The following is a 15,193-nucleotide window of genomic DNA, read 5'->3' on the forward strand; positions in this document are numbered from 1 at the left end:
GTTATACCAATACTTTTATCTGAAATAAATGATTATATTCTATTCTATTCAATTCTATAATGTCTTAGCCAAAAAAGGTTGGTCTCACAAAGTGATTTTCGACAGTGACCCCATCGGAAATCGAACTTGGACCTCCAGATCGTGAGCCCTGCGCTCTAACCACTAGACTAAGGAGGCTGTTCTGTGCTGGGAGGTTTTCTGACCACGTCTTTCCCTCAGTGATACAGCTTCCGATGTGGTAGTAGTTTTACAGCTAGTTACATAATAAGTAAATTAATATTTGACGTTCAAAAAGCGCTAACTTGGTAAGCCAATTTTGAAGAATAAATATTTTTGAATTTTTATTCAAAATAAAGTAGGTATAAATAATCAGACATAGAATAAAGAAATCAAAACCGTGTAAAATAAGATTTATTCTAAGGATATAAATTTTATTTTACATGGTTTTGATTGGGCTAGCAATGGCGGCTTGTCATAGGATTGTTTCAAGCGTTTTGTTGTATTGTAACTTTTCCCCTCCGACAGATGGCGCCGTCGAAGTTTGGACTATTCAAGGCTCGGAGTCGCGACCAGGCTGACCAGCCCTCCACAGAGAATCTACTACAGACCAGCAATAGCAGTGATAATGGTAATGTACCTGCATACTTCTTCTTCTTCTATCGCTTCCCCTAGTAGTTGCAACTTCCGAATACACCCCGCTTAAGGACGGTGCTGAAAAGTACCTATCGGCGTCCGAAGGACATAATATACGATCCCGACGACCCGATTACGCTAGCCATAGAGGCAGCCAATCAGCTCGCGACACCAAACACTTTAGAACCCCGATACCGCGCCGACGTGGTCGACGATTTCCCTCAATCAACGCTTGTCGCTATCGACCTACTAGCGTCGATTAATTCTTTCAAATATTTTTCCTCTCAGACGACCCCTAAGCCGAAGTTCGCGCCCAACTGGGCACCCTCAGGCCTGTTGTCTTAAACGTTGTACCGGGTGAGAGCCTTCAGCGCTCCCCATTCTCCCGGCCAAGTAGTAAATAAAAAAAATCTTCTATCGCAATGTAGTCGGCATTGAGTTCTATTTCATGCGACTAGAACTTCGATGGTGCAGTCTCTCTCTCTCTCTCTATTTAAGAGCTGCGCTCTTGTCGGTGGAGTAACCGCCTCCTCACACACATGATGAATGATGATGATCATGATGGATGGTGCAGTCACGTGTCACAAATGGCTGATCCCGGTAGGGACATATCCCAAAAATCACTTTGTGATCCCTAGTTTGGTTAGGACATTACAGGCTGACCACCTGATTGTCCGAAAGTAAGATGATCCGTGCTTCGGAAGGCACGTTAAGCCATTGGGCTCGGTTACTACTTACAGATGTAAATATGTAGTCGTTACATGAGCCATGTCAGGGGCCTTTGGCGGCTCAGTAATAACCCAGACACCAGGGTTGATGAGGTTGGTATTCCACCTCACAACCCACACGATAAGAAGAAGAATGACTGAGCGGTGGCAAAGCGCGTCTTTTCCTGACTACTTTCCTTAGGTACAAAGAAGTGGTGAGGTCAGACAGGCAGTCGCTTAGTATTAAAAATCGGACCTGTCAAATCTTCAGGTAGGTCAGCGAATAGGTAAGCGGCCCTGTGAAAAACGGGATAACTTTAAAGAGATGATGATGATAAATATGTTATATAGGCTGATGTATTATGTATATACAGGGTGTTAGTGACATCGTAACGAATACTCAGGGGGATGATTCAGACCATGATTCTGAGTTAATATCAAGTGGAATTTTCCGTCGCAAAATTCATGGTTGTTTTTAGTTTTTTAGAATCATGGCTCGAATGATCCCTCAAAGTTTTCGTTACGATGTCACTAACACTCTGTATGGTTCAGGGTTCATAAGGCTGGTACTCCACCTCACAACCCACACGATAAGACTATGTAGGTATTTGCTATACTGTAGATACCTTGGCTAGCTATTTTTGTTCGCAGTTGGGACCCCCCGGTTCGCCGATACCGTCGACGAGTAAAGGCCTCACGGAGGACCTCACGCCCGAAGACATATCTGATCTGAACATTGACAGCGAAGATGATGAGGTAAGCTCACACTGAGGGACTTTCCAGGCTAGGTTCCTCGATAATAATATAATAATCATGATGGCTTATTTAAGTACTTTTATATTGCTTTCATACGACTTTCGCTGGCTGGCCAGTAGGTGTTATTATGCTTTCTTACATACACACATACCCATATAATTCATATTAAGTTCATACACGTCCATTGTCGGCCTTATATTATGAGCCGATTTCTTCCAAGGAACCTTACGCTTGACCATCATTCATTACCTCAACCAACGGCACCGTAGCCCAGTGGTTGAGCGTTAGGCTCACGATCCGGAGGTCCCGGGTTCGAATCCCGGTGGGGACATATCACAAAAATCACTTTGTGATCCCTAGTTTGGTTAGGACATTACAGGCTGAATAATACTACGTATAGAACGGCAACTCTGACCTATACTACGTATAGGTTTACCTCACCCCCCTCGAACCTTGAATCGTATGGCGTCAGACGTTACACACACAGATGCGCGTGTACGATAACGTCAATGTGTAGTGTCTGTGTAAAACGAGGTTGTTTGTATGAAGTGTCCGGGGTGTGGCTATAAGTCTCCCGATACCGACCCCGCCGGCGTGGTCGACGATTTCCCTCAATCAGCGCTTATCGCTATCGACCCACTAGGGTCGATTAATTCTTTCAAATATTTTTCCTCTCAAACGACGCCCTGAGACGAGGTTCGCGCCCAACTGGGCACCCTCAGGCCTGTTGTCTTAAACGTTGTACCGGGTGAGAGCCTTCAGCGCTCCCCATTCGTCCGGCCAAGTAGTTAATGCCATCTGCGGCAAATCTACAATAAGTCACGTCAAAAAAAGGCTATAAGTCCGACCTCGTACGTCCCCGAAGTTTCGTCGACCTATTTAAAGGTAATCTATTATATCAGAAGTATCTTCATACCTCGTGTTTTCAATTTGAGAGTTATTTCAAGCAAATATATGCCTATAAAAGAAAGCATTTCACTGTTTTCACTGTTTTTCCTTGTTATGTCGTACACGCTTCGCCCGTAATAAGTATCACGCCTGTATCCCCTAAGGGGTAGGCAGATGTGTATAGTTTATAAATAAATAAATAGTTAATTTTTTGTTAGCTCAGTATTCGTTACGCCAAAATTAATGTCAAAAATTGTGTCAAAATTCATGTCTTTTTTTTCTGTTTTATTTCAATTATTTTCAATTCAATACTTTTGCGATGGAAAATTCCATCTTGATATTAACTCAGTTTAATGAGCTGAATCATCCCTCTCAGTATTCATTACGATCTCACTTACACACCGTACAAGTACATACAAGTAGATAGAGTGTTAGTGACACCGTAACAAATTCCATTCTTTTGCAAATTACCTACTTTTGAAATTTCCACTTGATATAAAACCAGAATCATGGCCTGAATAATCCCTCAAAGTTTTCGTTACGACGACACTAATGCTCTGTAAGTATGTTATGTAGAAAGATATGTTTGACATTGGAAAAAGCGAAAATAATCAAGGTCGTTGCAAATGGAATCCTGTGGGCTATGCCTACCCCAAAGGGAAAGACGCGTGATATTTTCATCATCATCATCATCCAAGCCGTGTCCGGCGACGGCGACTCCTAAATGTCTATCCCAGGTCGATGTTATGATAGGCTCTAATATGACTAAAAACCGAACTATGGTAGTAAACAAAACTCACCCCGGGTGAGGAATCAAAACACATGAAAGTAATTTCCCAGGATATTTCCCCATCTTCAAATTTCCACATGAGTACGATTATAGATTGGACGAGGTACAAGAAACAAGTTTATTATTGGCAGGGATATTAGGGATCTCCGTAACCGTAACCGTAACCGCAACTATCGGATATCCGATACAAAAACACAACCGTATCCGAATCCGAAATAAAAGTTTCGGATAATACCGGATAGGGGCGGAGCCTAATAATTGAGACACGGTATGACAAGTTGTTTTGATCGGCCGGCCGCTGCCAGCGACACACAAGCCGCGCGCATTGTTTGTTTTTTTCTTCTTTTGTCGTCATAACATAATAACTTGTCGTTATAAATAAAACCACTTTATTACCTATTCGTATTTTACTTTTGAAATTCCTTAAAAAAAAAAATATCCGTAACCGAAATTATCCGAAACTAACGGATAATCCGAAATTATTTATTATCCGTATCCGTAACCGTATCTAGTAAAATAATCATTCTTAAATCCGTATCCGATCCGTATCCGAAATTTCGTATCCATAACATCCCTGTTATTGACGTAACATTATAACATTTATTACATCACGGCCATAATTCCTAATGTGGTGGGCAGAGCCGCAAATATCGTATGACAAGTTGCAGCCACTTTTGATTATCCATTATCGGCGCCCGAAGGACGTAAATACCATGCTATAAGAAAACCGGGTATGCTTAATCCTATGACAAGCCGCCATTGCTAGCCCATTGATGACGTAAGTGTTACCAATTATTTTATATTAAGTGAACCACGTCAGGGGCCTTTGGCGGCTCAATCATAACCCTGACCATCAGGGTTGATAAGGCTGGTATTCCACATCGCAACCCACTCGATAAGAAGAAGAAGCGCGTCAACATTTCAGAACCCCACGCCGAGCCCGCCGGCGCGGTCGACGATTTTCCTCATTCAGCGCTTATCGCTTTTGGCCAACTAAGGCCGATTCAATCTTTCAAATCTAATCCTCGTAGATGACGCCCTAAGCTGAAGTTCGCGCTCTACTGACCACCTTCAGGCCGTTAATGCCAGAAGCAAATCTACAGGGTGTTAGTGACATCGTAACGAAAACTTTGAGGGGTGGTTCAGGCCATGATTCTGAGTTGATATCAAGTAGAAATTTCCGTCGCAAAAGTATGGATTGGAAAATAATTAAAAAGAAAAGAAAAATTTTCATGAATTTTTTGACGCGAAATTCCACTTGATATCAACTCAGAATCATGGTCTGAACCATCCCCCTCAGTATTCGTTACGGTGTCACTAACACTCATACCTACTTATATGTCTACCTTATGTACTTGTACGGGGTGTAAGTGTCATCGTAATGGCGCATCCACACATGCCGCCGGCTTATGCCGCCGGGTTTCAGACCGCCTTGCCGCTGAATGCAGGCCGCCGGCTTTACCGGCGGTTGCCGGCGGCCTGCAGATGCGGTTGCAATTTTCGCATTTTTATTTACTTCTATGAAATTATACGACAACACTACCACTCCGTATCGAAGCCGCAAGCAAACTGCCGCCGGCAACCAAAAGCCGCGCGTGCCGCGGCTGAGATGCGGCAAATGCCGGCGGCACGGCCGCCGGCCATGCCGCCGGCCGTGCCGCCGGGCATGTGTGGATGCGCCATAACGAATACTGAGAGGGATGATTCATCTGATTATTTTGAGTTAATATCAAGTGGAATTTTCCATCGCAAAAGTATAGAATTGAAAATAATTTTAAAAAACTAAAAAAAAATCATGAATTTTGCGACGGAAGATTCCACTTGATTTTAACTCAGAATCATGGTCTGAATCAACCCCCTCAGTATTCGTTACGATGTCACTAACACCCTGTATATCTCAATAAGGGCTTTCCAGGCTACGTTCACCATAAACAATGTAGATGGCGTTGTTCAGCTTTAACGTGATAGTTACCTATTTTCTCATTCCTAGTACGTAATTATTCGAAAATACAATCCAATGGCGGAAGCATGTATGAAAATAATTGTTGCTTGATATTTGGATCACATTATTTTTAGAATTAAAGCTCTCTTACCTTCTAACTCGTAAATGGAAAACAAGGCCAATACAGGTTAGGTCACGTACTTCCGAAACCCATTTCCCGGGAATGTGGGTTTCTTCACGGTGTTTTCCTTCACCCCTGAGTACGTGATAAACGTTTGCAGTTGCCAAACACTACAATTACTACACATGACTACATAATATGGCTACGTGACTACTTATACATATTTCATATGGGTTGTCTGTTGCTACCTACTTATATTGCTTCTCTTTATTTTCATCAGAATAATAATGGGTGGAAGATGCGTCGTGCCTGGGTGTAATAACAAGGGTCATAATACCCAAAAACAAGGAAAAAAAGATGCATTTTATTAAGTCTGTTATTCATACGAAGTATTACGAAGTACACCTATGTTGACAGCACACGTCAGGTTTGCATACCAGCGAGACACCTTTTTGATTCGCCCGGGTTATTCATCATTTACTCATTCTTCCTAAAATTAAGAGCTGTCAATCATCCGTCCCTTTCCTTTTCGGCGGATAAGAAAATGACAGGTATAACTTAAAGTAAAATTAGGAGGTGTCTGCAGGAATCGGGGCCAAAGTCAGCCAAAGTAATTATTTTATTGATACAGGACCATTGTTGCAGGTTTCGGAGAAACGGACCCCGGTACGAAGGAGAAGTTTAAGCAGCAGAGCTGATGATAGTCAGGTAAGGAGAGTAGTGTTGGCTAATATTGCCTATCGATAAGAAAACCACGCCAAACTATCGGATACACACCATCTAATATGCTAGTTTTCAACTAGTCAAATCAGTTACTTTTTACTAAACGTCAAACACGAAACGACTACGGAATTTGTATGAAAAAGCACCCTGTGACGTCATAGAAAAACAAAAATGTCGCAATTATTATTAGGTACATTTTTCTTTATTAAAATTCATAAATAAGTAAGTACGTTAAATAGAAAACATAAACGTTTTTCTTTAGTTTGTCTATGATTAGAAATGTACTTAACCCTTCAACGGTACACACCTCGCCTTGAAAGTATTTATGTACTTACACTATGCTATAAGTCTGATTTAGATTATGAACAATTATGATCCAAAAATACGAGATCGTGATCACATTGTTCGTCTGATTAATAGGGACACTCTTGTCCTCGTAATTCGCATAATTATTTAAAAAAATTGGCACAATGTTTGCTTTCTTCTCAATGCGTTTACAACAAAGTAGAGCATTCGATTCCTAATACAAATAAATATCCTAACGCGCAATTAATATCACTTATACAGTCATTATAGGTATGTAAAAAGGTACACCCAAAAATCCACCCAAGTATTTATTATGATTATAAGGGGCTTACGCCACCCTAAAGGATTTCGAACGAGAGTTTATTTTCAATAACTTTATTACCATTCAACAATGTTATCTACACGCCTCATACAGGTAACATTATAAAATAAGAATCATTATGTTGTTGTTATTATTGTTATTTTTAGGTTATGGCCATGGATCGCTTAGGAATACGACCGTTCTGCTAGTGTCAAAGAGATCAGAAAACAAATTGAAAAAAATATACAAATTTAATAGGTTAAAACTGTAGCCTTAACCTCGAGTTAGGCTGCGTTTCCATTGACGCGGAGCTTTTCAGATATGAGCGGAGATGTGAAGGAATCGAGCAACCACCATGAGGGAGAGAGTGACAGAGCGTCTTCGTTTTTCGCTCTCTCGAACGCTGTGATTGGTCAAATCCGCACATCTCCGCTCTTCTCCGCACAGCTGTGCGTCAATGGAAACGCAGCCTTAATCTGGAACTGTTGTTTATGTAAGATTATCTTAGTAATTTACTCATTCTAGGTAAACTACCACCCATTAAAAAACCAGACGTCAACCGACGCCACGTCCACATTAACATTACACGAGGATCAGCCCTATGACGAACTTGGATCAACTCTGGCCTTCGAAATCGACAACGACGGCGCTTCCACATCAGCTGACTGCAACTCCATACAGATGGACGATCTTTCTGTAGCTCCCAGTGAGGATATATCGGTGTACTGCGGAACGATGAAGAAGCCGAAAAAAAGTAGATCTAAAGAGGAGAAACAGTTGAGGGACCTGGATATGTGGCAAGCTAGCAACGTTGAAGTTATGCAGGTATGTTTTTGAAAGTAATTCAATGAAAAAAAATAAAAAAAATACTTATAAGAAGTCTATATACGTGCCACTGCTGCGTACAGATTTCCCTTCAATCAACCGGAGGGGGTATGGAGCATACTCCACCACTCTGCTCCACTAGGGTTTGGTAGAGGAGACCAACGTCTTTATTTATTGACGTGACTTATTCTTTGCCGTAGGTAGCATTAACCACTTCCATCTCCACTCGTGCTCATAAAAGGGCTTACCGTTCCATTATGATTTCCAAAATCCATTTAACTTTCGTTTGACTTACAAGAAGTTGTTTACAACTCATAATGAGCCAATTAATGGTAACAGGTAAAAGCAAATACAAAGTTGATCCGCTGTGTGGAACTTTGTATGGCCCTTCAAAACAATATCGCTTTCTGCGCAAGTGGCTTGTTAGAGGAAAGTGCTTGTTCAAACATGTCGGGGTTTTATTGCGGGATTGAATTACATGATACATACATAAATATAAGTACTCGTACGTTCAGGGATGTATTTTATTTTCAAGGATAAATTGGTTATGACTTTTGGAACATTTTCGTCACAAAAACATAAATATGAACAAGTTTTCTAAACGTTATAATTTCGATGGCATTCAGATTTTGCCACCTAGACAGCACTAAACTCACAACACAGTTCCGATCCGTTCAAAACTTCACCTGAACAGTTATCTCTACTTCAGGTCGTCTGGATTCGGATTTCGGAGGCTAATTAAATGTTTCCATGTAAATCTCGTCAACCGATGGCCAACTGGGTGGTTCTCCGAAAAGGGCACAAATGGAGTTGGCAGCGTTTTTGTGACTTATTGTAGATTTTTCGCAAATGGCATTAACTACTTGGTCGGAATTATACTGCGCCAAAGACCGCATCTTGGGGCATAGATATATACCTAAAGAACTGTAGGAAACTATTTATAGCTAGAGCTTATCAACCCTACAAGTAGCCAATAAATTAATAAGTATCACATCACCCGCAAGGAAATCTCCAGATTTAACACAATAATAAGTACCTCCTTCGTTACTTCTTCCAAACGTGTCGTCTTTAACAGCTACTATAAAACTAAAGTCGTAAAGGGACAACTGTGCACTTTAACGACGGCCATAAGGCCATAACACACAGTAGCAGCGAAGTATCTTTTAATTCAATTTTTATGTCGCTCTTGTTAGTTATTTATTGTGCCTTTGTTTGTCACGAGGAGGAACTTTTACTACAATTCAGTTGTAGAAGTCCACTGAAATGTACGTGGAATGAAGATAAAGCCTTTGCCCAGCACTTGGACAATGTATGCGAAACTAGCACACGCTATATTGATGGACGTTTTGACATAATAAACTACAGCATTCGTTGCCTCAATATAGTTATAAAATACGAAGCTTGATGAAAACAATAAAGACGAACATGAAAACGGTCATCTTTCCTCTTTACTAAATTGAGGTTGGTAATTCAACTCACAACCCACACGATAGAGGCGAGGAATTGACGATGTCGTCCACCAATGGCCAGGAGGGTAAAAAGGCCACGTCTTTCCCTCAGCGTTACAGATTCCGATGTGGTAGTAGTTTTACAGCTAGTTACATAATATGTAATTTAATTATGTTTGACGTTCAAAAAGCGCTAACTTTGTAAGCCAATTTTGAAAAATAAATATTTTTTGAATTTTTGAATTTTGAAGGCCACATTAAAGCAATTCATTTAAAAAAGTAATATTTCTATTTGACATTTCTTGACATTGTGCAATTACTTTTACGATATTGCTTGTCAGATGAATTGCTGAAGATAGACGTAATGACGTCTACAATAAAATAAAAACTTTAATTTCAGAACTTACTAAGCCGAAGTGGCACACTCGACGAGCAGATCAAATGGGAGGCCATCGCGACGGCCCGTGGACTGTGCACACTCACAGACAGCTGCACTTGCCCTGACTGCAAGAGGGCGAAGTACCTCACAGGAGTCACCGACGGTGATGGAGGCCTAGGCGCTGCCCCACTCTTCAGCGCGATCAGTGTAGGCTGCAGTGTGCAGTGAAGCGAGCGAGGACAAAGTGGCTTGACAAAGCCGATGGGCAAAGTGGAACGTTACAGGGGTTTGGATCAATGAATTCTGCTTAGTATTCTGTAGGCAACGGAAAGTTTGGTGTTTTCTACAACAAAATATTAGCCGTCTTTTCTTCGTGGCAATTATTCATTGGAATAACCATCGTGGTGACATAGTGACATTAAGTTTGTCAATTAGCGTGTTAATATCAATGTAATGAAAAATTATATGAACAGGTCGGACAGTGAAGTGGCTTGAAAGCTAAATAAAATGTCGAAGCAAAGTGGGGGTCAAAAAGGCCACATTGAAGCAATTAATCTAAAAAAGCAATATTGCAATTTGACATTTGCGCATTAAAAATAAGTGTATGAAATGTCAAATACTTTCTTAGGTGAATTGCTTCAAAGTGACCTTTTTTGCCCCCTTGATTCGTATGAAAAAACATTGCCCCCTTTAAAATACCTTAATATCTGCACTGAATATATTTTCTGTTTTGTATGTGGTGTTGTGGTTCTATAGACAACGTTTAGATCTATAAGTACTTAAATACAAATGCAATGAAGTTATACTACCTATAAAGTGACTTAGATTGCAATGACTGAGCGACTAATACTCGTATAAATGATGATTATAATGAATTTTATTATATCTACCTATTAGACTAGATTATATCGACCACTATACACCGTCAAATAATGCTCGATTCATTTGACAGCTGTGAAAATAATATATTTTCAAAGACACTGGCTGGTTTTCTTTTGCAAATTATTCTTTCTTGTACTCTGATCTTTTTGCCTAAAGGTTAGATAATAAATAAAGCTCTTTTTACATAACCTTTGCGCCTTTTTGCTGTCGGGATGTTCCCACTTTTGAAACGTCACATCACTTTATATAACCCTCATAAAAAAATCATAAATACCGTACTTTATACATTTAAATATTAATAAAATTATTTTATGTATCTACTTACTTTATTAGTTAAGTTGGTGTGTAACATGATATTTGTATGTTTAAATAAGTTACGCTTGTGTATAGGATCCTATGTATTAGAATAATGTTATTTTTATATATTTTAGACTACAATTTTATATCATTAAAAAAAAATTACTTAGTACTACGTGATTTTTTTTTATTTACTTAGTATTATTGATTGATTGATTGATTTTATCAATTTGCGTGGTATATTATCGCAGGACCAGGGTGTATTTTACTGGGATACTTTTCTTGTACCCCATTTGTATTCACAACTTATGTATCACACTTTTCGTACTATGAGAGAGAACTTTCTTTAAACACAGTTTTCAAATAAAGTCAAAAACGTAATAAATACCTAGTGTCAATCACAAAATTTTGTAAATATAAAAGAAACTATTTTCGTAACTATTGTAGTCTTTTTTGTCTTCTATAAATCGATGTCTAATGATAATCGTCAATTTTGTACCTATATCAGCACTATATAATTTAAAAGTTGAATCAATATTCCATAAAACTTATTTAGACTCATAAACTTGATACACGCAGAGCTGGGAAAACGGGACAAGCGGAGGGGACGCAGAATTTTGTTTGCGTTTTGATTCAAGTTTCCGCTTCCCGGCCCGTGTTTCGCTTTCAGGGCTCTTTTGTGTGTAGCAAGATTTTGATATTTGTAAGTTAATAGAATTATAAATTAGTCTGTTTTTTTGTATAAGCGCATATTTTGCGCCATCACAGGCAATGGAATGCAATTTTCTAACTGCCTTCATCTAACATCAAATATATTATGTCGATTTTGAAACATTTTTGTGTAGCGTAAGAAATGTAAAAGTAATTCTCATATTAATGATAATTATTATGTGGTAGTAATAGTGACCCTAATGTGTGTATTGTATTATCCTAAATATGTGATATATGCGACTTACTAACCATACGTAGCCGAAAATAAATATGGAGAAACATGATAAGTATTATATACTTTATTGCACTTAACAACTAGTTACAAACAAGAAACGGACGTTTACAAGGGTGGACTTATCTCTAAGAGAGATCTCTTCCAGCCAACCCAGAGGTAGTATTATAATACTGCGGAAGAATAAAAAGAGATATCCATTTCTTTAAATCTTTGCCATCGTGATGAAAGATCATTTCCCCAAATTGAACCGTCTATAAATCGAACTCAATCAAATGAAGGAATTCAATTCGTTACGATTTGTTTTCGATTGATGAATGAGCAGGAAGCAAGAGAAGCGTGTCAGGATCGCAGGAAATTGAATGTCTGCTCCGGTGGAAAATAGATGTGAGTTTATGTATGTATGTATAAATCGGACCGGGACCTCTGCTTTGATATATTTATTATCGGCTTCGTGTGACAGTGTTTATAAATACAAAATCTTCGAATAAAGTGAGTCAATGGCCTCTAATCCATGTAAGACTGATGTGAATTGACACTTTTCTATTGTTGTAAGGAATAAATTTCCTTTTGCCTTGTGGAAACGTTTACGTCACTCCTTAACAAAATTTTATATTTTATTATCTTAAAATATGATATTTATTTTATGAATTACTCTTCCAGTTGATGAATAGATATTTTTTTTTGTTTTGACTGTAGATTTACTGCAAATAACATTACCTATTTGGCTGAATATAGTATATTATATCGTTTCCTCGGAAGACAACTTGCTACCAATCTTATGCAACGGTATATAGGTATTACTCCTATTTTAGACAGGGTGTCTAAAATTCCGAGTGTAAATCCGGTGGATTCCGAGTTGATATCAAGTGGAATTTTCTGTCGGAAAATTCATGATAATTTTAGTGACGGAAACTTACACTTGATGGTCTGAATCACCCCGTTACTATTCGTTAGGATGTCACTTATAAATAGCCTATATTATAGTTCAGTAAGGTAGGCTTAACTGTCCTATAGAAAATATCAATTTGAAGAGTATGTATTTTTTGCAAGTTTTTTATTATACCATGGAATGGAATAAAATAAATATAAAATCACCACAGAAATCGCCAACCGCTTCAAATGGCGTTCACTTGGCTGGAACTTTTGCACGGGGGTTAAAAAGGCTCCATTGAAGCAATCATCTAAAAAAGCAATATTGCTGTGTTTGTTGACAATAGCAATATTGCCTTGTATATGAACTTGGGACATTCCAGGCTACGTTTTACAAAAAAAAAAATATAGATGGCGCTGTACAGAGTTGCCTTTGCCTAACCTTCTAATTTCATCGATAAATGTATGCATCTTTTTTTTTGGTATAAATGATAGATAACCCTTGTGTAATAACCACACCGGTTGTAATAACATCCGGGCACAACACATCTTCCGCCCATTATTATTATCATCATAATAAACAGAAGACATATAGGTAGCAATATAATTCTATACCATATCTGATCCAAATATCAAGCATCAATTATTTTTATTTATGTCTCTGCCATTACATTGTATTTTTGAATAATTAAGCAATGATCAATATTGTTTTTGCGGAATGTAGCCTGGAAAGTCTCTCATTGCCTTAACGTGGCCTCTTTAGACCCTAATACGTACTCTCCATTCATCTACCAAAGTAGTGGTTGCCACTTGAGGCAAATCTGTACCATGGTATAACTTACAATTTGCGTTTAATATAGGGTGGTTGTGTCATTGAAATGTCTGAGTAAATTAAGGTTTGTATTGTACGTTGGATGGTAGGTATACAATATTTATATAATACCCGTAGGTTAGACATTAATATTTTACAAAAAGTTGTGGCCAAAATGATTTGGGACTAGAAATGATTCAATCCCGAAAGCAGATAAAAAGTTTTGATTTAAAATTCCCCTTGAGAAATATTAGAAAAACAATTATTAATTTATAAAACCTTACCTACCTGTGTGTAAAGAAAAGCTAACCCGTGTAAGTAAAGTAGGTAATTAAATTAGAATAAAGTGATGTACCTAATTATTTAGAGTTTTTGGTACCTTTTAGGTACATTTTAGTACTGTGTGTTTTATATTATAAACCCTTATCATATTTAGTCAAATAAGTGATAATTATTCTTATGATATTTTCCGAAGCCTTTCCACAGTTCCTATGTACAATTTTGCTTTTTTTGTACTTTGCTTGAGCTTGTGATTGAGTGGTACGTGTCGGAATATTCACGTATAGTATATTGTAACTCTGACCCAAATTATTTTTCTGAAGATTCGCTGTTCTGCCCATCCTGATAAGGAAATACTCACTATGACTCAACACATTAAAAAAAATGAATTACTTATCATGAAATCAATCGAAAATGAATTAATATTTTGATAAATTTGTTCCCACTCACAGTTTTTAAGTTTATAGTATTAAAATGATAACTAATTGAACTTTACAAAGAATTAGGTTAAACAATTTTGAGTACATTTTAGTGTTATTGTGAATTGTATCGTGTGATTTTAAGGTGAGCATTTTATAAATTTCATAATTTCTGCGTTACTAATTGACCATAATTATATAATTATTATAATTATTATTAATATAATTATTTATAATTATTGAGGAGCTCGGTGGCGCAGCGGTTAACGCGCTCGGTCTGCGATTGTTGGAGTTAAGCAACTTTCGCAAAGGCCGGTCATAGGATGGGTGACCACAAAATAAAAAAAAAGTTTTCATCGCGAGCTCCTCCGTGCTTCGGAAGGCACGTTAAGCCGTTGGTCCCGGCTGCATTAGTAGTCGTTAATAACCATCAATCCGCACTGGGCCCGCGTGATGGTTTAAGGCCCGATCTCCCTATCCATCCATAGGGAAGGCCCGTGCCCCAGCAGTGGGGACGTTAATGGGCTGGTGATGATGATGATGATATAATTATTAGACATTTATACAATATCTAAGCAGCATACATATTATTAAAATTATTACTTATACTTAGTGAACGTATTTGTGTTGTCGGTGTTTCGTAGCAAATAGCAACGTTCGCATAAATTGATTGTGTTATAATAATAAATTATTGTGCCGTACACTGAATCTGAATTTTATTATACAATATTGTTTGGTACCTCTATGTCTAAGAAAATATTGTTCTAATATGTCCAATATTTTCCTCGGACTTTGTAATCTATACTGTTACCCGCAAACCTACAATGATTTTAAGTATTTCAAATAAAATGTTACAAAAATGTACAAGAA

At 38.2% G+C, this 15,193-nt stretch overlaps 1 protein-coding gene across 1 annotated transcript; it reads left to right on the forward strand.

Annotated features, from left to right (window-relative positions):
* The first annotated feature begins 525 nt into the window (after positions 1-525).
* On the forward strand, positions 526-15,016 carry LOC126378291 (uncharacterized). The gene is made up of 5 exons (XM_050026484.1): positions 526-633; positions 1,992-2,096; positions 6,483-6,545; positions 7,693-7,992; positions 9,841-15,016. The coding sequence occupies exons 1-5, from the start codon at positions 526-528 to the stop codon at positions 10,045-10,047; spliced, it is 783 nt and encodes a 260-aa protein (XP_049882441.1). The 3' UTR covers positions 10,048-15,016.
* The last annotated feature ends 177 nt before the right edge of the window (positions 15,017-15,193 follow it).

This window comes from Pectinophora gossypiella, chromosome 26, assembly GCF_024362695.1.
Source record: "Pectinophora gossypiella chromosome 26, ilPecGoss1.1, whole genome shotgun sequence".
Classification (NCBI taxonomy): Eukaryota; Metazoa; Arthropoda; class Insecta; order Lepidoptera; family Gelechiidae; genus Pectinophora; species Pectinophora gossypiella.

Coding starts and splice junctions, on each gene's coding strand:
- LOC126378291 (XM_050026484.1), top strand. CDS start 526: ATGGCGCCGTCGAAGTTTGGACTATTCAAGGCTCGGAGTCGCGACCAG. Junction 6,546..7,692: donor GCAGAGCTGATGATAGTCAG/GTAAGGAGAGTA, acceptor TACTCATTCTAG/GTAAACTACCACCCATTAAA. Junction 7,993..9,840: donor GCAACGTTGAAGTTATGCAG/GTATGTTTTTGA, acceptor CTTTAATTTCAG/AACTTACTAAGCCGAAGTGG.